This window comes from Apteryx rowi, unplaced genomic scaffold (genome assembly GCF_003343035.1).
Source record: "Apteryx rowi isolate R43461 unplaced genomic scaffold, aptRow1 scaffold_274, whole genome shotgun sequence".
NCBI lineage: Eukaryota > Metazoa > Chordata > Aves > Apterygiformes > Apterygidae > Apteryx > Apteryx rowi.
The window spans coordinates 1,119,994-1,147,728 of NW_020449130.1; the positions used below are offsets into that span (position 1 = coordinate 1,119,994).

The 27,735-nt window shown below is 38.6% G+C and overlaps 1 protein-coding gene and 1 long non-coding RNA gene across 2 annotated transcripts in view; both read left to right on the forward strand.

Annotated features, from left to right (window-relative positions):
- The window catches only part of PARD3 (par-3 family cell polarity regulator), a 519,789-nt gene extending 496,014 nt beyond the window's left edge, over nucleotides 1-23,775 (forward strand). Inside the window, exons 23-25 of the mRNA XM_026068529.1 lie at nucleotides 8,243-8,363; nucleotides 18,040-18,167; nucleotides 21,654-23,775. Coding sequence (XP_025924314.1) covers nucleotides 8,243-8,363; nucleotides 18,040-18,167; nucleotides 21,654-22,047 — 643 coding nt within the window. The 3' untranslated portion in view covers nucleotides 22,048-23,775. The remainder of the gene's footprint in view (nucleotides 1-8,242; nucleotides 8,364-18,039; nucleotides 18,168-21,653) is intronic.
- Nucleotides 23,776-24,445: 670 nt separating this feature from the next.
- Nucleotides 24,446-27,735, forward strand: part of LOC112967404 — a 43,727-nt gene continuing 40,437 nt past the window's right edge. The window contains exon 1 of the long non-coding RNA XR_003253958.1: nucleotides 24,446-24,542. This is a non-coding gene — a long non-coding RNA (uncharacterized LOC112967404). The remainder of the gene's footprint in view (nucleotides 24,543-27,735) is intronic.

Consider the following 27,735-nt stretch of genomic DNA (forward strand, 5'->3'; position numbering starts at 1 on the left):
ATTAGTTTTTGTGCTAATCGGTATAAATCTTAGAGATCAACTTCATAAGAAGACAACAGCCATGTGGATTTAGGCACCAATTCAAGTAATCAATCTTAGCTTTGATTTTCATTTTTTCTTGGTTGAGTCACATGGGAAACTGCATGCCCAGGCACTAACTGATGAAAAGACTTAACAGTAAGCTCAGATTTAGAGTTTTATTTAGAGATTACAAATTATTTAGTGCCAAAAACAAAACTGCGATTCCGCATTTCTGTGTGTTTTGTATAAAAGTTCTGATCTAGTACTGATGCTCCTACAAGAGGGAGGCTCCCTAAATTTCAAATTTCTGAAACCTTCTGAAACTTAGACCCAGCTCTGGGATTCTTAGACCAGTCATTTTTGTTTTTCTGTTTTTAATGGACAACTTCTCATTTTGCACTTGGCAATTAGTCTATAATTAGACTAAGAAATAATGTAAAATCAATCAAAATATTATTTGAAGATTTATAATGCAGTAGCCCCTCTGTCAAGAACTGCAATAATTATACTATAATTATATTAGAGGCTGGTAAGGACTGTAGGAGCCATGTGAACTTTGTGCAATGTTGTATTTATCTTTTTAAGCATTCAGGTATTTTAAAGAAATGTCTTTGTCTATACATCACTGTTTCTCTAGTGATGTACTGCTTGATATTGTAGTTTTATTTGTACATAAGGTTTTCATTTTTAGTGAAGGCAAGTGTTCTCAAGAATAAAAAACATTTTGTTGTGTTCTGCTAGTTACAACAGCAAGGTAGTATTTTGTAAGTTTTTTCTGTAGCTAAAGAGAAATAAAAAAATATAAAATATTTTTTTGGATCTCCAGTATAACTTATGTCAATGCATTAAGCAAGACTTAAATACCTTGTAAAGAAAAGGAGCCTTTTGACATTGAAACAGAGCTAAATTTCACCATTTAGAAACCCAGCGTGCATTGTTTAAATGAAAGGATAGTGCATTACTCACTCAGTTTTGATGCTTCCTTTAAAGCAAATGGCCCAATCAGGAACTTTCTCTTTCTTTTCAGTTTTGTTTTGTGTATCTGTAGACTCCTATCACAAGAAGACATAGGCCTTTTCTCCCCTCAAAAAGTTAGCTAGTGTTGGGGTCTGAAGCAGATTTCATGCTGTAAACTGGCATCACCACATTGCAGTAGTTGTGCGGCAACGCTCACACCATACAGGTGGTGTTGGCTCAGGACAGATGTTCCTGTTTTGCAAATAGCCGCAGCGCTTGAAGATGTTACTGCTCCCTCGCTGCTGCTTACTGCCCCTCTGCTGAAGGTGTCTGACCCAGCAGAGCGGCCTGGGGGCAGCAATCCCTAAACAGCTTCCAGCAAATCAGCTGGCTTAGCTTAAGCAGAGGATGAAGGGGACTTGTGCTAGCTGACGCTGCCTACAGCCTGCGAGGGATCTCTCTGATGATCCCTTCTGCTGGCACACGCGTGGCAAGCTTGGGCCAGGAGAGGATGTCTTCTCTGTGGCCTTAGTTACACGTACTTGCGTTCCTGTGCCAGGTGACCTGCCCAGTGTCGACACAATATAGCCTGTGGTGGCTAATTGTGGATGCTCGTCACATCCAGCAGCACTGGGGCCATCGTTGTCTGTCCAGGTTAGGACAGGAAGGTGTTTAGAAGATCAGAGACTGCTTCTTCACCTGCCTCTGATGTAATTTTATATTTCATTTAGAACAAAAAAAGCAAAATTCTCCTTTGCTTGATCACCAGTGTTTTAGTTCCAGGATTTATTAATCTGTAGTCTTTACAAGTGTGTTTCTGCCATTCCCTTAACCTTTTGAGAAGAAATTCACTGTTTTCTTTTCATCTCACTTTCCCTCTCTTTTTTTTCCCTTTAACTGGGGAAAGGCAATACCCTGTAATAGTGGCTGTAGCAAGGAATGTAACAGTTGTATGCAGCTGAAAATTGGCTTGGCTTATTTCTACAAAACCTAACAGCTCCAAAGCAAGGATTAGACTGCCTGATAACCCAGTAGCTGAGTATCTGATTTCAGATGTTTATAGCAGGCTCCTAAAATCTTCTACTAAAAAGAAAAGCCGAGAATTCCCCTGAAAAGTAAGGCAGGATTTCTGTCTCCTGTGTGCAGACTCTGACAGGCTAATAAGGAAGAGTGATGGTAGCAATAGAAAGGGTCTTGGGTGCATTCTTCAGATTTCACTGATTGTAAAATGATGGCCCTGCTTCAGAATGACCACAGAGGGACTTGAAGTGAAATCTAGTCTTGAGAGTTTGAAGAGACTGTTGTAGTGAAGTGACCTCCCTATCAGCTCCAGTTCTCTGGGTTGTTTATGACTATCACAGCGAAAGCAAGCGCCAAATTGACAGCGTTTGGGACCACCTTTTAAGCCCAGAGAAGAGAGCTGTATGTTTTAAACTTTTAAGGATTTACTCTATTGAAATTGGTGTGAAATGATCAAGAAATCACGGTGTCAAAATTTGGAAATGAATTTCACCCACTGAAGGAAGCGAGTGCCCTTGGGGACTTGCATAACTTCTTTGTGATATGTTTGCTATTGGAGATGATGAGTACAGCTGTGAAGGTAAACTGGAAATGACATAAATTTCCTGAAGAGCTGATTTCACACACGTGCATATTGACATATATCCTGGGTTTTAAAATCTTTGTTTTGATGGAATTAATATGCTACGGTGTGTGTGTATGTGTGCAGGTAGCATGGTAGGAGATCTTGCCTGTCATATTTATCCAATCCCTGAATTTAGCTGCACTTAAAAATTGCAGACTTTAAAGGATTTATGATGCTTTGTATTCATTTGCAAATATGAAATGGCAGGAAAGAAGGGTTTTTATAACCTTGTGAACAGTAGAAATAAGCCAAGATTGAAAGAGATCTAAAAAGGAAAAAAAACAGATAGGATATATACCCTTCAGCATGCAAGGAGCTGTCCTTGTTAGAAACTAACTTTGCATGCATAATCAATTTGAACAGCACATTCAGTTTCTTACAACTAGAAGAGAAATTGAATTCAGGTGTTTGGTGAACATATGGGGGATTTACTGTGAATTTATGACCTGTGGTTTGAGTGTAAAACCCCAAGATACTAGCTGATAAAACTTAATGAAGCTTGTGCAGAGAAGCTATTTTTATTTGCAGTTTTGTAATTGATACATTTTCTTTTTTTTAACACCTCTCCCCCACCTTTTAATGCCTTATTCCCAGTAAATTCCTTGGCACTTAAGGGGGAAAAAAGGAGTACCTATGCCTCCTTCCATGTTGCAGCTACAATTGTAGGCTTTCTGACACACTCGATCTCTTGGTCAACTGTTTTTTTTCTCAAAATAGTAGTAGTTCTGTGATCATGCAACAGCTCTTCTATATGATGCTGCCCTTGGTTGGTCCTGTTTGTGTATGATGCCTGCAGGTGTTAATATCAGCGTGTTCATGAAAACTCTGTTTCCTGGTGTCTCAGAACAGGATAGTACGTAGGGCGAACTGGAAGGAAAGCACCAGCCAAATTGGTTTTACTAGTTAAACTTGAGGAGTGGTGTTCAGATGTCAAAAAATAAACTGTGGACCAAAATTACAGGAAGAAGCCTATCTGCTATGCCACGCCGGTGGCAGGAAGGAGAGTGCGCGAAGGCGATCACCACCGCGGCCGCGCTGTCCCTACCCTGCAGGGTCTGGATGCGGTCGGCTGCGTCACCAATGAGTAACAGATCCACTTTGAATGAGCAGACCCGCAGACTGTGCGTTCCAGCATGGTGCTAACTTTAAGCCTGGTAAAGGGCATATGTTTCTGCAGCATCCTGACAGTTGCTGTTTATTGCCCTCAAGGGCCATCTGAAATGGGCAAACCCATCTGCGGGGGTGGGCTGTGCGCTGGCGAGCAGGAGCTCACGTTTCGCGGCAGGCAGGAGAAGCTTTTATATTAGATTATCACCGCTCTGGTTTTCCCATGCCCAAGCAATGCAGGAAGGTCCAACTTTGTGCCCAGCTAGTTGCAAACTTCGGCAAGCATGCGCGCTGCCAGCTACTGCGTTGCCACCAGAGAGAGAGCATCACTGAGAGACAATGGGACGGTCTTCTCAAATTCATGGGAATGCACTCTTTTTCTCTTCCTTTCTACCTGTAGATACAGTGAACTTAGGCTCTTAATTTTTAAAATGAGGCATGTAATCTGTCCAAACAGAAGGGAATTTATTTTATAAAAAATGGCTGGTATTTATGTGCTAGCTTGAAGTAATAAGAACCCATCTGTGTTTTATAACTGCTATCCAGAGATCTAAGCAGCCAGTCAGACCAGCGTCCCTGGCTGCTCAAATTGGTGTCAAAAGATTGCAAGGTGTAAAGAACGCTGTTTGTATACTAACCTTTTGGTTATTCTAGTCGTGTTGCAACTGCCTGGTGATGTTGTTAAGACCCTTTTCCATGCTTTTTCAGGCCAATAATTTTTTTTTTTCCAAAGCTTTAGTCATCTCTGCTCAGTAGCATGCTTGTATCCACTTTATCACACGGAAAATCTGTCTGTTTTGAAAGGATTACAGCTCTGTACATCAGCACATGACATCACAGCGAGACATTGCTTAATGATCTGAGACTCTGATGGTCATTGCTGTGGCTGCTTGTTTCTGAAAATATGTGACAGCTCCGGCCTATCTAAGCCTTGCTTACCGTTGCATTTTTAGTCCAGGCTGGTGGTTGTGTATTTTTAAGCAGCGCTCACAAAATAGCTGGTTGTTAAACGTGCCAGCTGTAGACAGCAGGCAATGGAGTGCCAAAAAGAGGAGGAAGCCCAGGCGCACCGGAGCCTGCGGCACTAGGGCCCTGCGAGCCTTTCCTTGATTTTTATGTCTTTTAAGAGCACTTAGTAATTAGGGTACTTTGAAAGAAGAACATCACTTACATCTGGTGCTCGGAGGTGCTGATTGTCTTCTGTAAGTTTGCAACCATCCTTTTTTTGAAGGAGGCAAAGGGAAAGGCTCGTAACAGAAGTATCATCTAGGCAAGCTGCGGTTACTGTAGAAAGTTGCCATTGCAGTTTTGCTGAAATGTTTCAAATTAGCATAGGTCAAATCTTTGATAAACTTTGGAGGGATTTCAGGTTAACTTCCTTCCTTCCCATTGGCACTCTTGAATTCTTTGAGGTGAATTTACTTTCAGATCTTCAGGTAATTTGAACAATAAAACCCCAAAACATGGTGCAATTAATTAAACTTTCTAGGACTTGCACCATACTTCTGCAAAAGTCCCTTCAATAAAGGGAACTTAAGCACCAGGTTGAGAGGAAAATGGAAATGAAAGGAAGCCAACCTGAGCTATAGTCTAAATCACAAATAATCTTTCTCCTCAAAGGTATCTCAGCCCTAGGTTCCTTTGTTTTCCCTTTTCCTCTGCTAAACAAAATTGTTTTAACCTTTTTTAATTACAAAACCACTCACTTGACCTCACTTTCTGTATCTCAGAGACTGTGTGAACACAAAGAATTTTCAGAAGAAATTGTTTTTAGATACAGAAGTGGTTTTGTCCTTTAATTTAGCTCTTTCTTTTCTGTGAAATAGTCCTTTTTTATAATTCACTTCTTTTGCAATTTCCTGAATCYAGGTCATGTCTCTTGCTTTTGGGATTAAAGTAGAAATATTGTTAAAACGTTTATCTTCTCTGGCATTATCAAACCTTTTAATAACTTTGAATATCTTCTCTTAAGTCAGCTTCACTATTTTTCTTCCTTTTTTTTTGTCATTAGAATAAATTCTTCTTCTTAGGTCTGAGGATATGTTAATCATAAATCCTAGGATCCTCCTTGTCCTTCGTTGTTCCATCTCTGCACTGTAACCGGTATCAAACTTGTGCATTCACTGCTCTGGAGCAGATGTACGTTTTAATTCACAGCATGGACATTGTGCGTTTGCTTGCTATTCCACTGTTGAAGTAATTCCTTTTATTAATTGTCTTTATAAGATGTATAGAAGTCCTCAGGTCTGTAATAACTCTTCCAGTAGCCCATTTTGGAGCTGGTAGAATGTGTCTCTTACGTGTAGTGTATAGGCTTTAGTTCAGTTACTTTTGCTTTATTCCTTTCATTTTTCTTTACCATTAAATATCTACTGCAGTGTAACTCTTGCATTGTCATCTGTTAGTGTTAGAAACAAACTTGACTGAGGAAGGCTGATGACTGATTTACCCATCATCTTGAGTACATCAAGGTGTCTGTCTACAGCACTTTGATAGTAATTTTGCACCAAAGCTTAATGGCATTTCTCTTTCAAACAGGTAACCTCTAAGATACTAATACTTTAAGTATTTTACTAAGTCTAAATGAAAATTATCTTACAGAAAGCACTGTGTGTATGAGGTGCATCGGACTACTCATTTGCTAGAATAACAATACCAGTTTTAAAAATCAACAAACCACTTCAAAGTATTTTGTCTGTCGTGTACTGGATTATGATGATTACATGAAAAAAAAAAGTGTGGTGTATAGCAATGCATGAGAAAAAGGAACTGCTTATATAGTGAAGCTGAACAAACTTTGAACATAAAGAATAAATTTGTGTTACATGAAACTGCAAAGGGAGATAAGCTGTTCGACAAAATTAAGCTGAATTAAAGAAGTAGAATTAGCTGCACACCCACAGTGAAAGGGGAAATTTTGGAAATGCCAAAATCTTTCTTTTCCGCCTGTTCTAAATAAAACTTTCTTTTTACTTTTCTTTTCAAAACAGCAATTTGCACATAGAAATTAACCTACATTACAAATAAAGCATTTCTTAAAGCTCCCATTTGCAAAAAATGAAACAAAACACTTCCCCAAACCCCTCCGTCTCTTTGCCTTTTGTTTCATAGAAAAGGAAAAAAAAAAAGCCTCTCTAAAAACATCTGTCTTCACTAGAAGACTGATGCAAAATTTTTGGTTTGGCCAACCAGTCAGTGATAAGCTCCCTTACATGGCACCGAAAAGAGTGGGAGGTGACATGTCTCAAAAATCTCTGGCCTCTAATCTGCTGCACCTACCAGGCTCTAAAGACAGGGCAGACAGTCACAAGTGGACTCCAGAACTGCCTCCTTTCATATGAGATAAGACATGGGATATGAATCCCTTGTGTTTTACTGTATCCTGTGTCCAACACTATGAATCTATGGACTTGTTTTCCATTGTCTCTCTGTAGATTGCTCTTTTAAAACAAAGTAATAGCTGGCCATTTCTTACCAACTCTTTTGAAATAAACAATAAATACAGGGCTTAAGAAGGCCATAAGAAGAGATTAAAATGTTTCTGGTTAGTCTTGATATAACAGATTTGTTTTTCAGGCTTCCTGTGATTCCCACATTAACGTGTTTGAAATATGGTGGGGGTTGTGGGGGTCAGGTGGGAGCAGCACAGCTGGAAAAATGGCAATGAGATTAATAAATAYCCACTTTCCCTCTGCCCCATGAAATAAGCCATTCCTGTGCATATTTCATTCACATAAACCTGTGCTATGGAGAGAGGATTACCTGTGATAGGCGGTGTGGGAAAATTTATGGTTTTGAATAGTTCAAGATTCTGCATATGATTTTACATAACAATAACTCTAACGCTCCGGTTTCCCCAGAATACCGGCGTTCAGAGAATGTGAGCCAGCTGCAAGCCTACCGCCTGAATGTGTTCTTGAGTGTGGCATTGTCAAATGGATTGCTTTTTACAGGCCCATGAGCCTTTTAATGCTTTCAGACTGATCAGTTTAAAAGACTTGTTAAAAACAGAACTAAGGGATGACAGGCTCTTATTGATTAGGAAAAATAATCAAATTTTATATAGGCAGGGTCTGCAGACATCCTAATGAATTTGATGTGAATAAAGATCTGACAGTATTACAGTTTATCGATTGGAATAGAGTATCTTTCATGTTTATTCAGTAGCCGAGATCATTATGACTTTTCTTTTAATTTCCCTTTTTGTTAAGTCTGACCCTAATGCATGTATTCCTCTTCATGTCTAGAAGTAATACATGCTGAAAAGATTCCAGTAACTTTTTGTGATTTTAGAAATAGCCTCATTAGTCTTATTCTTACACTGTCTGAAGTTTCTTTAAAATAAGTCCAAACAGCATTAATCCTAGTAACAAACTGAAGATCTTGGTATGAAATGCTTGGAAATTATTTTTAAAGTCTGTGCTCTTCCGTAGCAATGGCACCTCACTAAGAAACGACAATCACAGATAACAGCTCCAAAGTACATTGATATTTCCATCCTCCCTCTTTTAGCAACAGATCGACTCCTAATAATCATGACCGGATACAGCGCCTGAGACAAGAATTTCAGCAAGCAAAACAAGATGAGGACGTGGAAGACAGGAGGCGGACTTACAGTTTTGAGCAGCCATGGGTAAGTGCACAGAGTCTGTCAAATTTGCAAGCTTTCATGACCTCCAGCTGTCCCTAGGCCAGCCTGGAACAAAGCCGTATGGACCCAGGTCCCTCTGCCTCCAAACTTCTCTCCTTTCCCTTACCCACATTTTCCATTCATTTTCATTTATTTCATTTTTAAGCTTCTTCAGCCATCTGTCCTCTGCGTACACAGCATTACTTGCTCTGTGTTTAGGCCCTCAACTTTGTGAGCTACTGCTTCAATTTTTTGCCTCAGAGGCAATATCAATTATCCTGAATTATATTTTGAGATGAAATGCATACTAATGATAAATAATTTAGAGAGATCATGTAACCTTGTAAATGGTATTTTCTGTGAGACAATATCACTGTGATTAGTACTTTTCCTTAAGAGGAAGAACTGTGTATTTTCACAGTAAAAAAGAAGAGTGATGCATAATAGCATATTTCAAAACAGTACCCCTTTTGCCACTTACATTAGCTGAAACAGTTTTTGTCTCGAGATATATGTCCTAATTGATCATTTAAATCCTGTTCAATCTGATCCAGCGATGTGATACAATTATGTAAATCCATGCGCTTATCTTGTTTAACATAATTGAATGAATCAGTGTTTCCTTTTAATCAATTAAGTTTCCTAAATTAGGATCTTTTAAGTGTGTGACAAATATTTTACTGTATTTTTGTTTAAAATTCTGCAATAAAGACAGTGAACAGTTCGCTTGCTGTCCCCAAAACCCAGAAGCTATATCACGACATCAGTACAAATTTCCACAATTCCAGAATGTTTGTACTAGGTAACATCATACAGCGTATGTCTTCTTTGTTTGCCTGTTATGGTGTATATCGAAGATTTTTTGACTTCTATTGAATCTTTGTGTTCTTGTCCATCCTAAACTCACCAATTTGAAACTGTGGTATTTTTAACATGCAGCATGGAAAGGAACAAAGGTAAATGTATCCCTAAATGACCTAACACTGCTTAACTGTATCAGGATATAGGCTTTTCTTTTCCCATGTTAGAAAACCTCTAACCTTCTTTGAAATTGGCTAAATAAAATAAACATTTTTTTATTACCAGATGTTTTCGATTTGATGTGGTGAAGATAATGTGATAGCTCATCTCCGCTATAGTGTAAGAGTTTTTGGAAGAGAGGGGGTTGGGTGTGGGAGGTACTTTCCATTATGCATATCAACTGCTGTTTAGTCTCCAAATGAGAGATTTGAGTGGTGTTCTTGGGAAAACTGTCTATGAGAAAAACTTGTACTCTTGAAGACTTGGGAACTTAACTACTGAAGGTCATGGGCCAAATAGTTGTATATCTAAATGCCATAGCAACTTTAGGCAGGCAACTTGGCTTTTATTATAGTTTCTTGTAATGAGCAAGTAGGGAATTATTTGGATGACAGGCTGATTACCTTAGGAATGGAATAATTTCCTAAATTGTGGGTCAGAACATTGACCTTTCCCTTTTCTCTTATTCAAACAAATGGGATCTCTCTGTTTACTCCCCTTCTACAGATCATGCAAATGAGCTCAAAGTGACTAATTCAGCTTAATGTATTAATATTAATTCTGAAGCTTTTTGTTGCTTTTGTAGGAGCTGCTCTGTTGTTAAATACCTAGGTGACCAAATGTTATATTTTAGACACGTACTTTAAAAAAAAATTGGCCCAGAGTATTTTTGAATTATTATTTTTTCCGTCATCTACTTCAGCCGTGCAAGATCACAATGCTTGGAAAGGATAAAGCAATGATCTCATCCTTTTCAACGGTTCACAATCATTTCAGTGTTAAGGAACCATAACCCTCTCTCTTAAGCACTGTGTATTACTTTAACATATTAGTCTAAGATGATGGACTTTGTTAAGACACCCTCTCAAAACAGATCCAGATGTATTATTAAATACCAGTGACACAAAAAAATGCAACAGTGGTTTATAACGTATACGCAGGAAAATACTTGGATACATTCATCAACCTCCTTTCAGTCTTCTCCATCTGTAAGCTGTTGGTTATAAACCACAGCAGTGAAAAGTGCACCTGTACATGGACTGCTGTATGTTTTCACCTGGGGGAGATAGCTTGTGCAGCCCACATAAACAGCAGGCTTTACATCCAGCCATGCCTCTGAGCCGCCTGGCAGCAACCACCTTCGACCTGGCTTGGACGGAAAGACAAAAACAATCTTTCATCCACGGAGAAGTGTGTGCTGCGAGGTGATAAGTAGCTTGCATTTCTCATTAACAGACTGATGGGAGGGCTGGGGACAGGGAACAAAGTGCTGATATGAGGCAGGACTCTTGGTTACCTTAAGAAAGTGTAAATGAATATAAAGTTTGCAGTGTATGTAATGGTTACTGATGGAAATCTGGCAGCTTTAAGGATATTCAGAGGAGCTCAATAGCTCAGGAACCCGCTAATATATTATCAAAATAATCCTGTGTGCATCGCCAACTCCAATCCACCCTGGACTATTAACGGCCTGTGACACAGAAGTCCAGTTTCCTATGTCAAATACATTTAGTGTCCTCCACGGTCAGGAGGCAGATCTCTGTATCATAGCACTCTGCATCACGCTCCCYTGAACGATACCCTTGGCAAAGGGTCCAGTGACTAACCCCGTCGCTTTTGGGCTGTTTCCATCAAGTGAAGGTTATTTCTCTGTGGCTGAGCAATGGGACAGAGCTGGCTTTTTTGCCCAGCTGTATTTGCCTGCCAGTAAACAAAATACTTGACAGTCTGGGACTGTTCATACAGCATCAGGCAGCTTAACAGGCACAAAAAAGTGATAATGTTGGGACGAGATGGCACCGGCTGTTAAACAGCATAACATTTCTGCTCAAGGCCATTTGAATGACACACTGTTAAGGTTTAAGTAACAAGCTGTCTCATCATCTAGACCTCTCTAAAATACAGTAGTTTTGCAGCTGAGCCAAAGCTTTATGGAAGGGGTTTTTGTGTTTGTTTGTTTTAAGGTAACTTTCTCAGGCTTTTTTTTTTTTTTCTCTGCACAGCCTGTTTTTGGAAAAATGGTTTTGTGTAAAAACAATGTGCAAGAAGGTTTACAAAGGCAATACGGTATGCCTGATGTTGCACAGGAATAAACTGAAAAATGGCATAAAGTATGATTAATCCATTTTTATCCTGCTGGTGTTAATTCCAGTCAGAATTTGCAGAAATGTATATCCGGGCATATAGAACTAGATGGAATCACACTATGTCTGCTAATCTTTGAGGCCCTTGGTGTTGTTATGGCAAATTTTTCTACAAATGCAAGATTCTTTGGGGGCTGATGCTTCTGTTCAATACCAAAGCTGTGCCTCTGTTTTTTGTTCTTTTCTTTGTAAGTGTTGGGTCTGCTGAGGTTTATCTTTGCTTGCACCAGTCCTGGGGTTAGGGGATTTGGGTTGTAATTTGTTCCATATCTTGTATTTTTGCCTAGTCACATCTTAATTAGCAGATCCCCACCTTCAATAACAAAAACACAGCATTAAAGCCCTGAATGTCATGGGAGTGAACAATCCAATTAAAGAAATAGCATATTAAATCAGTTGAAAATGCTACAACTAGTTGCCAGTCCTGCTTCTAGAAACACACCAACTATCAAAAACCAGAAAGACTCAGGAGGGACAAAAGTTGGTGTTTCGTTCCTTCATCTTTAATACAAAACTCAGTGCTAAAAATGGGAAGTGACAAATTCCATTCACAAATACATTCTTCTGCAGTCATCCCAAATCTGTTTGGATGATAAGAGAAAATTGGTATCAGGAGAGCAGCTGAGCAAACTCCACTTTACATATTTAGGAGTCAAATAAAAAGTTTTTTTTTTTTAAGATAACAGCTGACTGGGTCAAAACTAAATTTACTATGTGACTCATCTGAGTATAGCTTTAATTACATGCAGAAGCTTGTGAAAGGTAAATAATTGCATGATTTTCTTAGAGGAAAGACTCCAGAAGTCCTAATAAGGTACTTAACCATGGCTTGATAGATAAGTGCTAGTTTAGGGCTTATGCTTGTTTCTCTGCTGCTTGTTGGTATATAGATCTTTTTCTTGTCTCTAAGGCAGACGTAAAAAAAAAAAAAAGTGTTCTTTTTTTTATCTGTTTATGGTACTCATTTCTTACCTCTGTAATCAAGTCTTAACCATAATATTAGCCATATTCAAAGCCATAATGAATTCTAAATAATCTAAAACTCTTTTAGCAAAACAGAAGAGCCTGATTTTTATCACTGTATCTTCTACTGTAACACATGATTTCTACTTGGGAAAATGAATAAGAGACTATATTTGAAACAAAATTTGCAAAGTGTGTGTCAGGCTATAAATTATGTAGAAATATTCAACCTATTAATGAGAGAGAAAAATGGAATACTAATTCTTTTTATTATGAACCCATATCAAGAGTCTCTCTCAGGATTTTTTATTCAAGATATTAGGTAATATCTAATTGAGCATTAGAGTGGACGCAATATACTTTAGGAGCTAAATTTTTGTTTCTCCTACCCAACGTCTTTCAGAGAGCAAACCAAAGTTATGGAGGCATCCTCTCCACAGGTAGTTWCTCTTCATTAGTGTAGATAAAATCCATTCTGTATCCAAGCTGGGAAGGTTTTCATGAAATGTAATATACTTCTTGCCAAGATTTAGACCCTGGCTTTGGCATTATATATTTTTAACTTTTTTCCCCAACCAATTTCAATCTATTAATTTATGTGAGACATAAAAATAAAGATGGAAGATTTAAAAAAGTGCAGTCATTTCATTTTGTAAACAAGTATATTTATAGCTCACAGGCATGCAGTACACGTAAATAGCACAGGCTGATCTATAGCATGTTTTTCAGCTTCCTACATATACACCATAGAAAGATACAGAAAGGAATGGGGTTTTCTTGTTATACAGTGTTTGAATTAATACACACCTGTTAGCAATTATTTTTTAAAAGACATTACTATATGTTCTGTTCCTCATAGCAGCGTAAACAAAAAGATGGAAGTAAAATTAGTTTTCAAGACCCAGAACTGCTGAATGGTTTTTATCATTCTGAATTTTGATATACACAGTTAATGGATTGTCTATCTTCTGTGCCAAGCGTATTTATACATAAAGCAGGCAAGGTCATGTAATCTTATCTATTTTTAATTAGTCCTAAACCATAAGAACCTCAGAGGGTTGTTTTTTTTTGTGCCTCATGTCTACCACCTTCCCAGGTGGACTTGAAATTTCTTGGTTGAACATGGAGTTTAATCTGGAAAAAAAAAGCAAATGTATTTTAATATTACATACTGGACTTTTAATATCTGGGAAGATAATAAAGGACTCATTCATCTCCCTGTTAAGTGTTTCTTTATCAGTGCAAAGAAGCTCCATGAGTTTGAATAAGCGTTTCTCTCCGTTTCTCCCTAAGAGAGTGGGCTGTGAGACAGATGGGTCATCTAGACTAGGGCATCTCCAGGGACCTCCAAATCCAGTGGCCCAGGTGGCCCCCATGTCCCCCACCATGCTGTGGTTGTACAGCAGCTTGGATCCGCGCAGTGCCTGGAGTTTCGTGCTGCTGTGAGAGGGAACGAGCCTCCGGGGTGCACGTTCCCGCCTGCAGGGAAGGAAACTCCCTGGGTAGACTCTGTTTAGCTTGGAGAGAGAGGAGGGAACTTCGTCCTTTCGTTCCTTCGCCATCCTCACCCGTAAGCTTGAACTCCATGGGTTAGCGATGGCGAGAAGACTCATGCAAAGGAGTCTTGGTGCTCGTTTAATGTTTTCCTCATGCTGGGATCCACTAAAACCTGCTGCCCATTGCTGGTGGTGGTGGTCAATGCACCATGACCCAGGGGTACATTTTGTGCAAAATGAAAATAACGTTGTTTGGATAAAAGAGAGAAATGTGTAGAAACTTCTAACTTTGCAGTCCAGCTTTAAAAATAGTGTCTCTTTGAGAAGAGAGCTGTCTAATTTCATATATCTGAAAACATATTTTTGCAAGCTGAGTATTGTTTAACAATGCTGAATGCAATAACTATCATTGCACTTAAATCTATTGTGGAAGACATGGACATACATTTACTTGTATAATGCAGCCTTGGTTGTTATTGTGGCCTTGACCGCATCCTGATTTAAAAGGTCAGTGCTTGTCATACATCTCATTGCAAACAAGGCCACAGTTCTTATCAATTTGTACTGTTAAGACAGAGCTGTTGCCAGGTTTGTTGGATGGCTTCGAGGGGTTGTTATAATTGTACTTAGCCTTGTGTTACCCGGTTCATATCAGCATTAAAATTATCATGTTTTGTATTCCTTATACGTGATTTTGTTGTTGTTGAAGGATGTGAAAATAGTTTAACTTTTTTCCTCTGTGTATTTTTTTTAATTCTCTCCATTTTGTGCTGACATAAATGTGATACATCTGTATATAGATGTGTGTTTGTGTATATATTTTATATAGAAATATATAAGTATAAAATTATACTTTGGGAATTGAAGTAAAACTTACAAATTAGCTTTTGAATATTAAGATTGCTTAGGATATAAATATTTTTGTTTTAGACTCATTTAATTGAAAGCATATTGAAAAGATAAATCACAGTGTGGTGATTTGCATTTTTTTCTGAACAAGCTGAGGATACAAGAAGAAATGTGTTAAGTCTTTATATCATCATAGCCATATATCAAGGACATTCATTATGGTATCACCAAGGTTTTTAATGAAGAGAGTTTGAAGTAGCGCCTTTTTGTTAAAGAGATTGTTGAATGTACCTGCCTGTGTGTATATAATGCTATGTTATGGATTATATGATTACAAACAGGGGGAGTATTTTTATGTCTCATTGCCATATTTTTGGATGCTTGAAATCAGACAGCAGATTCCGTTATTTGAACAGCATATTGTAGATGTGAACAAAGTATAGACAGGAGTCCAAATAAGTATCCTTCTTTTCAGATCAGTTAAGTATTGCAAATCCACTTAATTTAACAGGACACACAGGTACTTATAATTTCAGAAAATGAGATGATTGATTTTAGATGTTTGCCGTAGGCCCTTCAAATAATAAATGTTGTCTATTAGATGAAAATCTTTGTGAACTGCTAAGAATCCATTCCTGACTCCTAAGAATTAATAATTGTAGGCATGGGCTACACAGGGCAGGCAGGTGTGATGGCCCCCACCGGTATTTAACCGTTGGTTTCTGTATGCATTAAACAAAATTCTCACTTAAGCAAAGTTTTGATTTCAATCCATTCTTAGTCCATTAGCGCTTTCAAAGCTTGTGTTACCTTAACAAAGGCTTTAGTGGTTATTTCAGCTCTCTGTGCATGTACGTATATTCATGCTTCCTTGATTTTTACATTTTAGTGTCTTGCATAAACCTAAATTTAGCAGCAGCTTCTAGGTATTGTATCAGACATTCTAGCTCCAACTGTTTGACAATTTAGCCATTCCCTGTACTGTAAAATCCATTAATTTATTTACAGTGAACTAAAACAAATGAAAAGTGAGCTTTCAAATAAAGAGAAGCGACTTCGATTTCATGTCTATATTTGACTAACTATAGTTTTTCAACTATATGCAGACTTTCCAACATTGTTAAAGTAGAACCCATGAAATGATGAGATTGTCTTTAAAATCTTAGCTTAGATATTTTTATTCCTTATGAAGAAGCTGAGATGGGAACCTCTGAGTTTCTCTGTGGTTCTCTGTAAGCGGTTTATAACCACACTGGAGAGAGTTCACAAATAAATCTTGTGATTTTCAGGTAATCACTCACTTCCATAAGCTGAGCCCTTCAATAAAACACCAAATGCCAGAAGACTCTCAATAAAGTCAGGAAAGTTAGAAATGTTGACGTATGCAATAACTGAAATTGCCGCTCTATATGCGTAGCCCTTATTTAATATAATAGGAAATCTCCACCGGGGTTCCTTGGTTTGGATATGTACAGCTTATTCATCTCGAGGAATTTCCCACAAGGCTGACACGAGTCTGTTTTCTGAACTTGTTGCTTCACCGTACCATGCTTCATTCAAACATTTTTTGTTAGAAGTACTGTTTTGTTGCGGCTGTTACAGAGTAGATCTATTCTGCAGGAGACATCAATGTTGTTGCATCAAGGATTCTTTTAAATTTTCTCCCTGGGTTACTCGTAGCTTTTGCTTTCACATTCTCATCCTTTTGCACGATAATCTTCCACTAACGGGAAAGGCAGACATTCACCAAATTTTATCTGTTAACTTCTGAGCTGCGCCTGATGTTCTTTCTGAAGTATATTGTTATTGGAGATGAAGTTTCTAAAGTCGTACACCTGTTTCATGTGTTATGTTTCTGGCTATTTGCAAGTACCTGACTACGTAGTAAGACAAAGGAGAAGTTTATGTCACAAATGACAACTTTCTGGGTTTTAATACTTGCCTTCAATTGTGAGAAGCTTTTGATAAGCCTTTTATCTTTCAGATGTTTGTCAGCCATTATGAGATCTGTCTGCTGAAAGTCTAACAGCGAGAAACAAAAGAGGTGTTCCCYGCGAGGGAAAGGCACAGATGAAATGGCAAAAATATTTAGCAGAAGCATGTCTGATACAGGCTGTTTCACTCCCAGCCCCAGCGAAGTCTTTAGGCTCTCTAACCTCCCAGTGATTGGAAATAAGTTTTTTGAATAGAACTGATATTTTAAGAGAGAAAATAATACATTTTTTTCTTTGTTAGGTGAAACCTTATTATTAAAAAAATCCCCCCAAACCCCACAACGTTCTTTCCTATATTGTCATTGTATTTAGCAGCTTGAAATCATGAAATTTGAATAATCATGTGAAATGAAAAGTGAAGTGTTTATAAAGGTAAATCTTTTCCTAATCCAAAGTTTGAATCCAGCCATTCTGCCGGATCTTGACTGGTAATGCTCCCTATTCCCAGAGAGCTCATCCACTTTTATGGGTTCTTAGTGTGCTGCCCAAAGTTTCAAATTGTCTCCTGGTTAAAATGTTACCTAAAATCCTTGTCTAAGGTACAGGATTCCCCATTATCTGCAAGAGACTTGCTAAATTTGTCTGTGTGATCCTATCGAACCGGAAAATGTTACCGTATCTCTCACAAAAGCATGTGGTACATGTCTGGACCAACAGAAAAATAGGATGGGTCCTCTAAGGGAGAGCATCACATGAGTGTGCTGGTGAGATTTAAAAAAGCTGTGGTTCCCCCTGAATCCCAAACAGGAAAAGTTTATATATAATTTTTTTTTTAAATGCTAATTTGATTGTGTTTACAGTTAATTCCTACTATCAAAATGCTGAGGGATAAATGGTATTACTCTATAATTAGCCTCCCTGGGTCGGATTCTCAGTGTGGGCGTAAATCCTAGCTTTAGCTTAGCTATGTTAATTTACATTGGCTGGGGATCTGTTCCACTGACTTCATTTAAATTTCAGCGTTACTACAAAAACACAACCCATTCTGGACGAGTATTTTTCTGATACATTTCAGAAATAGTAGGTCAGAAACAGAACCGGTAACGGAGGACACAGTGTTCTGGATCAGAATTTAATGTARTTATTATGAAAGAGCTACTAGAACTGCATGTTGATAGAAATATGCCTGTATGTATACAACAGCAATTTAAATGCTAGCTTTTTTGTGGGTATTTTTGTGTTTTAAGACATAAATATTTTTTTCACATTCTAGCCAAGCTCCAAGACATACTCGCAGAGTGGCAGACACTCAGTATCGGTAGAGGTTCAAATGCAGCGGCAGCGGCAAGAGGAAAGAGAGAGTTTCCAGCAAGCTCAGCGGCAGTACAGCTCATTACCCAGGTATGGGAACTGTCTGAAGCTGTTCAGCGTACGGGAGCCTGGAGCTAATTTCATTTGTAGAAGGAAAATGTTGTGCTTAGTGCAGACACTTCTGTTTAGCATTGATATAAGGTGGAATGTATTTGGTGTGGAAGAGGCATAAAATTCCTTAAGTGAGAGCATGTGGGAGCTGTTTATTTGGGCAGAATTACTTCAGAGCCGATTTCAGTGAGATTTGATGACACTCAGCACACAACAGAATTGAGACATTAAAACAAAGCTCCTCTTTGTGGGACACCATCCARTTTCAGCTTCTGCAATTACAAAAGGCTCCTGAGCATGACATGGGTTGTCCCCCCTTGACATGTCAGATTGTTTTTTTCTCTTGCCTAGCTCCTTACTAGGTAGAAATTCTATCCTTGTGATGCTGATACAGAGGCATAAATTACGAGAAAAAAAAAACAAACAAGCAAGGCCTCGAACAAAAGAATATGGAACTGAGAAACTCCATCCAAAGTTCAGAGACCTCCAGGTTTCCAGTATATATGTTTCTTCTGAGTTACTGGATCATTAACAGTGGAATGCTGAAAATTAATACATTTTTTTCCTAAGGAAATCTGTATTCTAAAAGTTCTTAGGTTTTAAAATGAGCTGTTTGGGCAAAATGTCTTTTACTTAATATTTAGCTTTAAGAATTATGAAAAATGTACCCACCTTGCATTATAAATTAGATAACTGTCATAATTAAGCATTATACTAATAGTCTGTCCATTTTCAAATATTAATGGCGACAGTTGAATGCAGAATCTTTTACACTGCAGGTTGGTGTCAAATTTCCTTTGATTTTAGTTGTTCTTTCCAGACAAGGTTGTGTTAATTTTTGTCCCTGTGGGAAAATGTGGTTTGTGACTTGTTTTTTACCAAAAGTGTGCTGTAACTATTTTATTGGAATGAATGGAAGATTAATAATCAAAGTTATCGTATCATGAACCTTACCAACATCTTTGAAAAAAACAAAACATGTCTCAAATTTCACATGCCACAGCACCTCTCAGTGTAGAATTTTTAAGTTCGGAAGTAGGTGACAAAAGAAAATGTAAAGTTATTGTGGTTTTTTTAATAAAAATAATGTTGGTTTGTCATTTTGAAAATCTTTAGATTTCCTTTGTTTCTCATCTGTACCTTACCTGTGAGGTGACTCACTTCCATATTGGTTTTCCTGAAAAGTTCTATTTAAATTTTGCTAGCCTCAGCAATGCATTGATTGTGTGGAAAAGTGTGGATGCCAGTGTTGTTTTTATGCTGKGAGGCAGAGGGGGTCTTTTTAGTTTCAAAACTATGATTCCTAAGACTGGCTTCCCCTGTTCTCCTCAGTTGCTGGTAGCATCTAAAAGTTGGAAGTCAGTTGTAGTGCAAAGTTCCAGTGGCAGAAATTCATAATCCTAAGGAGAAAACTAACAAGAAATTTGGAAAATAATTCTGTTGGCCACAGAAATGCTGGTTTTTTGAAAAGAATGAGTGAGAGCTTCACTGAATGTGTTCTTTAACATGAGAAATGACTAATGAGCTAGTAAGAATGCATGTTAATGAGTAATTAATGACGGTTTAACAATTGCCTTTGAGCACTGGTATCTATGCTGTGCAGAGAGTAGACAAAATTTGGGGGATTTTGTGCTAAAGTTGAGTGCTGTGAATACCGCGATTCACCAACAATAAACTGGGACATCAAGGTGTCCAGCTTTCCAGACTGTTCATAGCATTATGACTGATCTATAGAGAAATCTCATTCTTACCCAGAAACTTGGGTCCCAAGTTTAATGTTGCAACTGTGGCTCTGAAATGATTAAAGTTTGTGCTCTGGCTTCATTGTTAAGCTTTGTTGCTTTTCATCTTGTTTAGTCTCTAGGAGCCTCATTCTTTTTCCTTGTAAAATGTAAATCATTAATACAGAAGGCAAATAAACTCTTTAATCAATTTTAAGGAATCTTCCCAGAAAGACAGTGAAAGTGGGCCAACTAATTTTGAACAAGGACCAGAAAACAGTCAGTAAATTAAATTAGTCCAACTAGTCATCATCTTGTCCCATGTGAAACTCCAAGTAATGTTCAACTCCAAGTTAATTTTGTAGTATTTAAAATTTATCTTGCTCTAGATCAGAAACCTGACAGTTTCGTAGCCTACAGAGGTTCATTCAGTTTTCTCATGTTCCAGGAAGTGTTAAAACATGGCTCAAAAACATTGTTTCTTTGGCAAAGTAGGGTATGCAAATACCAACAAGAGCTATAAAAATTGCATAAGAATTTATGTTATAATTTATGCCGTAATAATTTACCTTCATCCTGAATAACAGTTTTCATCCACATTATCAGAGATATCTCAAAATATATCATGAAAAAAGGTAGATACGGTCATTTTCAACTTATATGTGTGGAAGGATGATTGCAAAAACATTAAGTGACTTGTTACTTTTACTAATGGTAGAAAAATTCTCCAGGCCTCCTGTCTCTCCACTGCATATTCATTGGATGAGGCCACATTGAGTCATGTTGTGTTCTGACATGAAAAACTGAGCCATATATACGCAACTAAATGATTTTCTTATTGATTAATGTCCCAATATATTTTGTTTTACTGCTTGATTCTTGTACACTAATTTTAATCTCAAAATGGGTATCTCTTTCACTGCGGCACAAAATTGTTTACTTTATCATCACCAATCTTATTTTAAATTCATAAAAGCATCCAGCAATTTGATAGTAAATTAAAGATATTTCAAAACCATAATGTGTCTTCAAAATAATGTAGTGAGTTGTTGTGAAAAGAGATAAGAATTTGTAATTCCTATATGTATTTGCTTTATCTATCTACCCCATGGAGCCAGAAAATAAGAAAAAAACGTTATCTCTGCCTTTTCTTTTATAAAAGTTATAGTAAACTGGGAAGCAGCCCTGATAGCACAAAGCTCCTTAGTTTTGGGACTGGGAAGACGAAACTCTCATCTGTAAAACTAGCTATCAATAACGAGCYTTATCTTCTGATTTGTACAGCTTTAGAGCAAGTGTTTAAAAGATCTGCCTGTTGCATTTTTAATCAAGTGGAAGTCTAGATCCAAATCTTTCACAAGGGACTTTACAAGTGCTGCTTGTTATCTGGTTGCTTAGGSAGCACAGCATTTTGTATGGTCTTTCCTAGTTTGCAGCTGAGTTGTTGCACTTTTTCCTTGAGAACATGATGGCTGTTGTAGCACTGGATGCATATTCACAACATATTCCTACTGAGGAGGCGGTGCATAGAAACATAGTTCAACTCTATAGGAAATGTTCTCCAAACAAAAGAGAAAAGGTGCCTCCTTGGGGCAGAAGAGAACGTGACTTATTGAGAATGCTATAGCTGGGGAAAACTGGTCACCTCTCAAGAGCACTCTTCTTTTCCGGGGACTCTTATCAGTAGCATTAGAAGGGGAACTGGAAGGTTTGTTTTAAATGTATCTTCCATTTCTATTTTCAGGCAAAGCAGAAAAAATGCCAGTTCTGTATCTCAAGACTCCTGGGAGCAGAGCTATTCTCCTGGTGAAGGCTTCCAGACTGCAAAGGAAAACCCCAGATATTCCAGCTATCAGGGATCAAGGAATGGCTATATGGGAGGACATGGCTTCAATGCCAGGGTTATGCTAGAAACACAAGAACTGCTCCGTCAAGAGCAGAGACGGAAAGAGCAACAACTGAAAAAAAAAACTTCTTCTGAAGGACCTAGCAACTATGACTCATATAAGAAAATTCAGGACCCTAATTATACCCCTCCTAAAGGTCCTTTCAGGCAAGATGTACCGCCTTCACCATCTCAGGTAGCCAGGCTGAACAGATTACAAACACCAGAAAAGGGAAGACCATTTTATTCTTGAGTTGAAGAAAATGAAGATCTACTTATCACGCAATAAGGAACATTTTCATATAAAGACTTCTATTTTGAAAACTTTTTAAGCTGATGGTACTAAGGAGTATATCCATTGTCTGTTTCAGTGCCTTTAACAATATGGGCAGAGAGCTGGTGGGCCTTATGTCTTTGCCATTCTGTCTCAAGTGTTACATTCATGGAAGGATTTTCCACCATTTGACAATCACAGCGTAAGTGGGCAACATGTCTCCCTTGGTTACCACGTCTTGTAGCCCAGTGCAGTAGTTGTCAATGGCTTATTACTAGGATTTGTTGTAATGTGTTTTACTTTGCAGTGAGTTATTACACCAACATACAGCTTTCTGGCATAAAATTAATGAATTTGAGGTTGAATTAAGCATTGGCATGTCTTTTTTTATTTCTCTTGGGTCAGGAGGGAGGTTACATATCACTCTCAAATGGATAAGGCTTAGTTCTACTCTGGTTCACAATTCTAAAATGTTTTATGGAGGACTCATTACCAGTCTTTGTTGATCAATATTTAAGTGTCTATATGCTGAAAAACTGTCCTTCTCCTATTATGCACATACGCACTCTTTTTCTCTCTCTCTCCCCACTCTGAGCTTATTAAAAAAAGCCTTTATCATGACTCACGAGCAAAATAATATTAGGCTTTCACTTATCCTGAGAATCCTGTTGCGATTGCCTTGTATCCTAATACACAGCCCATTACAAATGAAGTAACTGGAGAGAGAGACTATTATATTTATAAATACAGTCACAGCCAAGCCCTTGACTGGTATATTTTATTATTTCATTAAATATGGGGAATCATGAACAAACATACAAGTGGGTTCTGCTTTGTTCTACTTTTAATTTAATTTGGTCATGTGACAATTGTGTCTAGGAAAAGAACAAGGGAGGTATTCATCCCATGATCATCTGATATGTATTTGTCTTTATTTTGGCAAGTTTCTGAGTGAACTTAAAGCAAGAGTGAATGAAATTGGACTTTTTCTTTAGATCAAAAAACTGAAAAAAGTAAAAATTCCTCTTTTTACAATTTGTGACGCTTTGTGGACAATTGCCTTGTGCTTCCGTATACCGTATTGTTGCATCATGATACTACATTAAAAAAAAACTTTAAGTATATGAATGAGAGATAGGTGGAGAAAAACTGTTACACACCATCCTGAAAACATGTCAGTATCCAAAAATAACTGAAACTAAAAAGATTGCTCTAACAGTGAATAATATTTGAATGTGCATATGGGATATGAGAATTTCTTTTGCAGCAGCTGTTTTTATGTTTGTTGGTCTGAACTTCATGTATTATAAGAATATAGCTGGGTTGCTGAAGTGCCTGCAAATCCTGATGTGAAAAGGCTTGAGAATGGATCTCAGCATATCTTGTATAAAATGGAAAGAAAGAAAGCAAGAAAGAAAATCATGTATTGCGTGATTGAAAATATGCCTATTTTTTTTTACTGGCACATTTTATTTTTGCGCCAACTTGTTTCTAGAATATATGTGAAATATCAGAACACGTACCTGTGTCTTTTATGCCTGTTTGTTAACGTTTTTTGTTGTTAATAATGTACTCCATGTTTAAAAATTGTTACTAATGTAAGCACAGTGACATTGGATGACAATAGCTCTTTTACGCAGAATTTACAAAACTGTGTAAAATGGCTTTCTGTGTACATATGAAATTTAGAATAAAAGGCTGTTTCCATCCTCGTCTCGGTATTGCATGTTGAACCTTATGAGAACTGCCGCAGACATTGGTTTGAAAAATATTTAACAGATGTTATTTTACCCTTTCCTAATGGTTTGTGTGTGTCTTTCTGTGAGCGCTTATAAACATAGGCAAAAAAAAAAGAAAATAAAAGATTTGTAGCCCAGCTGAACACCTGAAGACTATCCTCAGGGGTAAAAAACGCTCAGTTAAACGTCTGATGTTATTTTGAGCCATACCTGAGACATTTAAAAGGTTCATTCTTCCGACTGCCTCCCCCGGCAGCCCGTAAGGCTGCGCCGTGGGCCCTGGCCCCACGGGGAGGAAGCGGGCACCCCGGCCGAAGCCGGGCAAGCGGAGACCCCTCTGCGCTGAGGGTGCGTTCTGGGCTCTGGTGCGAGCCCTTGACAGCCACGTTGATGCGGTGGAAACGCAGGGAGGCAGATTCCCAAATAAAGCCGTATTTACAGTGCCACTGATGCTCTGTTTCCCCCATTAGCGCTGAAGCTGTGTCTGGTTTTCTCCCTCTTGCCCTCTCTTTGCCTTTTGTCGGATACCACAGGAATGTCAATCATAATTCTGTGTGTGCTTGACACCGGTCCGTTGCCATGGCAATAGTAGTGTCAGATTATTCACTGTGACTTTAGTGTGGCATCTCGAGGGGGAGAGTAGCGGGAGCTGCGAAGTGGACAGGCAGCTTTTGGTGCCTGAATAAACCGAAGGCACGGTTTTGCAAAAGACCTCAACTGCAGCGGCTCGCAGTCGTGAGTAGGAAATAACTGTATTTGCAGTTTAGCGGGTCTTGCTGTCTCATCTGCTGACTGGGGTCYCAGCTTACATAGTTCAATGTTTCTGTGGAATCGTTTGGACAGGCAAATAATTGCAGGCACTAAAATGCACCCACGGGAATGGAAAACAGGTTGAAGCCCTTTTCGAAATAAGGTCTCTGATAAACTGTTGTAGGAAAGGGCACATGCTTGGAAAAGTATGGAGTACAGGATGTTTTATGTGTGAGAATGGCATATGTTAAAGTTTACTCTTGTATGAAACTGCTCTTCAAGGTGTTAACAATTTGCCATAATTAGATGTGTTCATGAGAGAAGGCAGATGTTCTCTTTGGGCAATGTCTGTGTTATGTTAGCAAAGAATAAGGTCTTTTTCTGGCTTCATCATCCTGTCTTCTTCCTGACATAGCATAGACAGGATTTCTAATATTAACTCTCATGAGTTGCAAAGGGTGATAAGGAAGTGGGAGGGAAATGTTTTAATAGAAAATGACCTTTAGTTCTGCATAGTGAAGAGATCCAAAAGTTAATTGAGCTAACTACATTACTGCAGTAATTTGTTTGTGGACGTATTACCATTACGAGATTAACTCCGTAACATTAGCGTATTTAACAATGGTCACAGGACAGACTGTGAGGGAGCTTACAGCGTCAAGCAGTGGGTGTAAAGCTTACACATTTTCTCTGTTGAAACCCTAAAAAAACCATCTGCAAAGCCTGCTGGTATTTTATCAAAATAATTTGTTAATGCTATTGCAATTCCATGGGAAAGTTTAATATTATTAATGTAGAAGACTGCTGCCTTTCTAAAAAAGCTTACTTCCCTTCTTGTTATAGGGCCTCCTTGGAAACAAGAGTGCAGCCTTAGTGAGTTATTTTATGGGCCAAATATTTTAATATATGTCTTTGAGAACACTGCCATCAAAAACAGCTAAAAATGGCATAGAGCCCAGCTGAACATGGTCGGAAAGTACAGTTGCCATTTATTGCTGGCAAACAGCAGGAAGAGCAACAAAAGAAAATTTAAACCAGTCACGACTGGTGACTCGGCGGCCTGCCTTTCAAAGCCGTGCCGATGTTTTGCTCACGTTTGTTCTGTTTACCAGAGTGTCTGTAACATTGCATTTATCTGTGCTGGGTATGTCGAGAAGGGAAGGGAAGAAACCTTGGCCAGACAAGGAAGAGATGTGCCAGATTAGCAGTGTTGGCTAAACACAGGATATTCTTGAGTAATTCAAACCTTTGAACTTGCGTTGTTGAGACTTAAAGTGAATTTGGCTATTGCATGTCCTGGCTTGCAAGTCTGTCTTCAAAATATTTCCTAATTTTATTTCCTGTGCCTGACTCTTTCTTCATCGTTCTCTCCTGAGTCCTCAGTCTAGTTTGTCAGACTTGTGAGAAACAAGTCAGGAATGCATGTGCCCAAAAAATGCTCATCTATTCTTTGTCCTGCTTTTGTGCCACCACACCCTGGCCTTCCAGGCTCACTTTAATGTGCAGACCTAACTTGGTAGAGGAAGAACGAGGGTCAGAAATCCAGGACGGGGAGCTAATTTCGTGAAAATAGGTTGTGTGTGTGTGCTTGTACATGTGAGTGAGAGAGGGAGAGAGGCACAGATTGGATTCATTTGCTTTGAATTCATGTCCAGCTTGAAATCCTCTTCAAATATCTTGTAGCATTTCTTCCATCTGTGCAGAAACCAGCTGATGATTTGATGCACATGGTTATAGTTTCATGCCCTCCCGCACATCTTTTCTATTTTGTATTAGCATCATACTGTCTCTTTTACATCTGCTGATTAATTCTCTTTCATTTATTTGTTTCTCTTAATGGCATGGAGTTCATTTATATCCTAGGCTGCTTCTTGCCAGTGATGGATATTTCTCTCTCAGCTTTGCAAACTTATTTTAATATTTTCTGTTCCCAGCAGTAGTTATCTTTTGTAATTTACACTTTAATCACATTTTAAAAATTGAGAATGGAAACTTGAGTTGGGATTATTCAAGAGCAATATAAAGAATGTGGCTTTGATTTCTATTCTGTGTGCAGTGCACACTTCCCAGCCAGCTTTAGGAACTGTGCAGAGTGGTGTTTGACTGAGATGAAGAAAAACGTCAAGCCCAGGAGTTTAGAAGAAAAAAAGTTAAGGAAAGTTTTGAAAATATTTATGCCCACTCCATGCTAGAGACTGTCAAAAAAAGATATATATAAAAAAAAGAGAATTCTTTAWAAGTATCACTGTCTCTCTGAATGAGTGATGGTTTCAGAGCTCGGACAGACACGGCTGTGGTTTAAAGATGACTGGCTGGACCCGGGGGTGCTGGTGCCCCTCTTAAGGGTGCTGGGGCCCACTTCCCTTGGGAATTGGCCCCTGAAATGCAGTTTTCACCTGCACATCTCACAGCAACCCGGAATGGAAATGGATTTATGTGCATAGATTGAGCTGAAAATTGCAGTGACATCTGTCAGAGAGGGAGGGAGCGCAGCCGCGGGTGCGAACAGCTTCGGGCCTCCCATTTTCATCTGCTGCTTCTTGTTTGTTAGAGGCTTAGGAAAATAAGCAAAGGAAGGAAGGGTGAGGGCGAGGAGTAAAATGTGAGCAAGGGTTCTCCGCTTCCCTCCTCTTGCGCCGGTAGCTGTCAGCATTGCAGCCGCTGGCAGTGGTTTTGGTTTTCTGTTATTGCCCCAAAGGCAAACTGACAAACTAGTGGGCAGCAACCTCGCTGCAAAATGCACGGCGTCCTAGCGAGTCGCTCTGCAGCCTTGCCCGGTGGATGTGAATGAACAACACAACAAGTAAAGCAACTTTACTGTCCCTCCCGTGCTTCCTCTGCGGGTTCCCTGGGGCGTGTTTAGATTGTCAGCTCCTCTGGACGAGGGGCTGGTCTAGGTTTTTTCCTGTCTAGAACAGAATACTATTGTTGGCACTGAGAGCTAGTCAATATTTGGGTTTTCTGTGTGAAAGGAGCTTTGTAAAGTTATTTTATATGGATTACTTGCAATAGGTGTGTGAGACTCCCAGTTTAGTTATATTCCTAGTCCTGGCAATATTCTCATTTATAAGTAGGGAGCATATTGCTGGAGCCAGGAGTAGCTTGCTACCTTTGATAGTTAAAATAGTTAACTTTGATAGTTAAATTCCTCAGGTCTCTTCATTTAACGGGGGGAGCG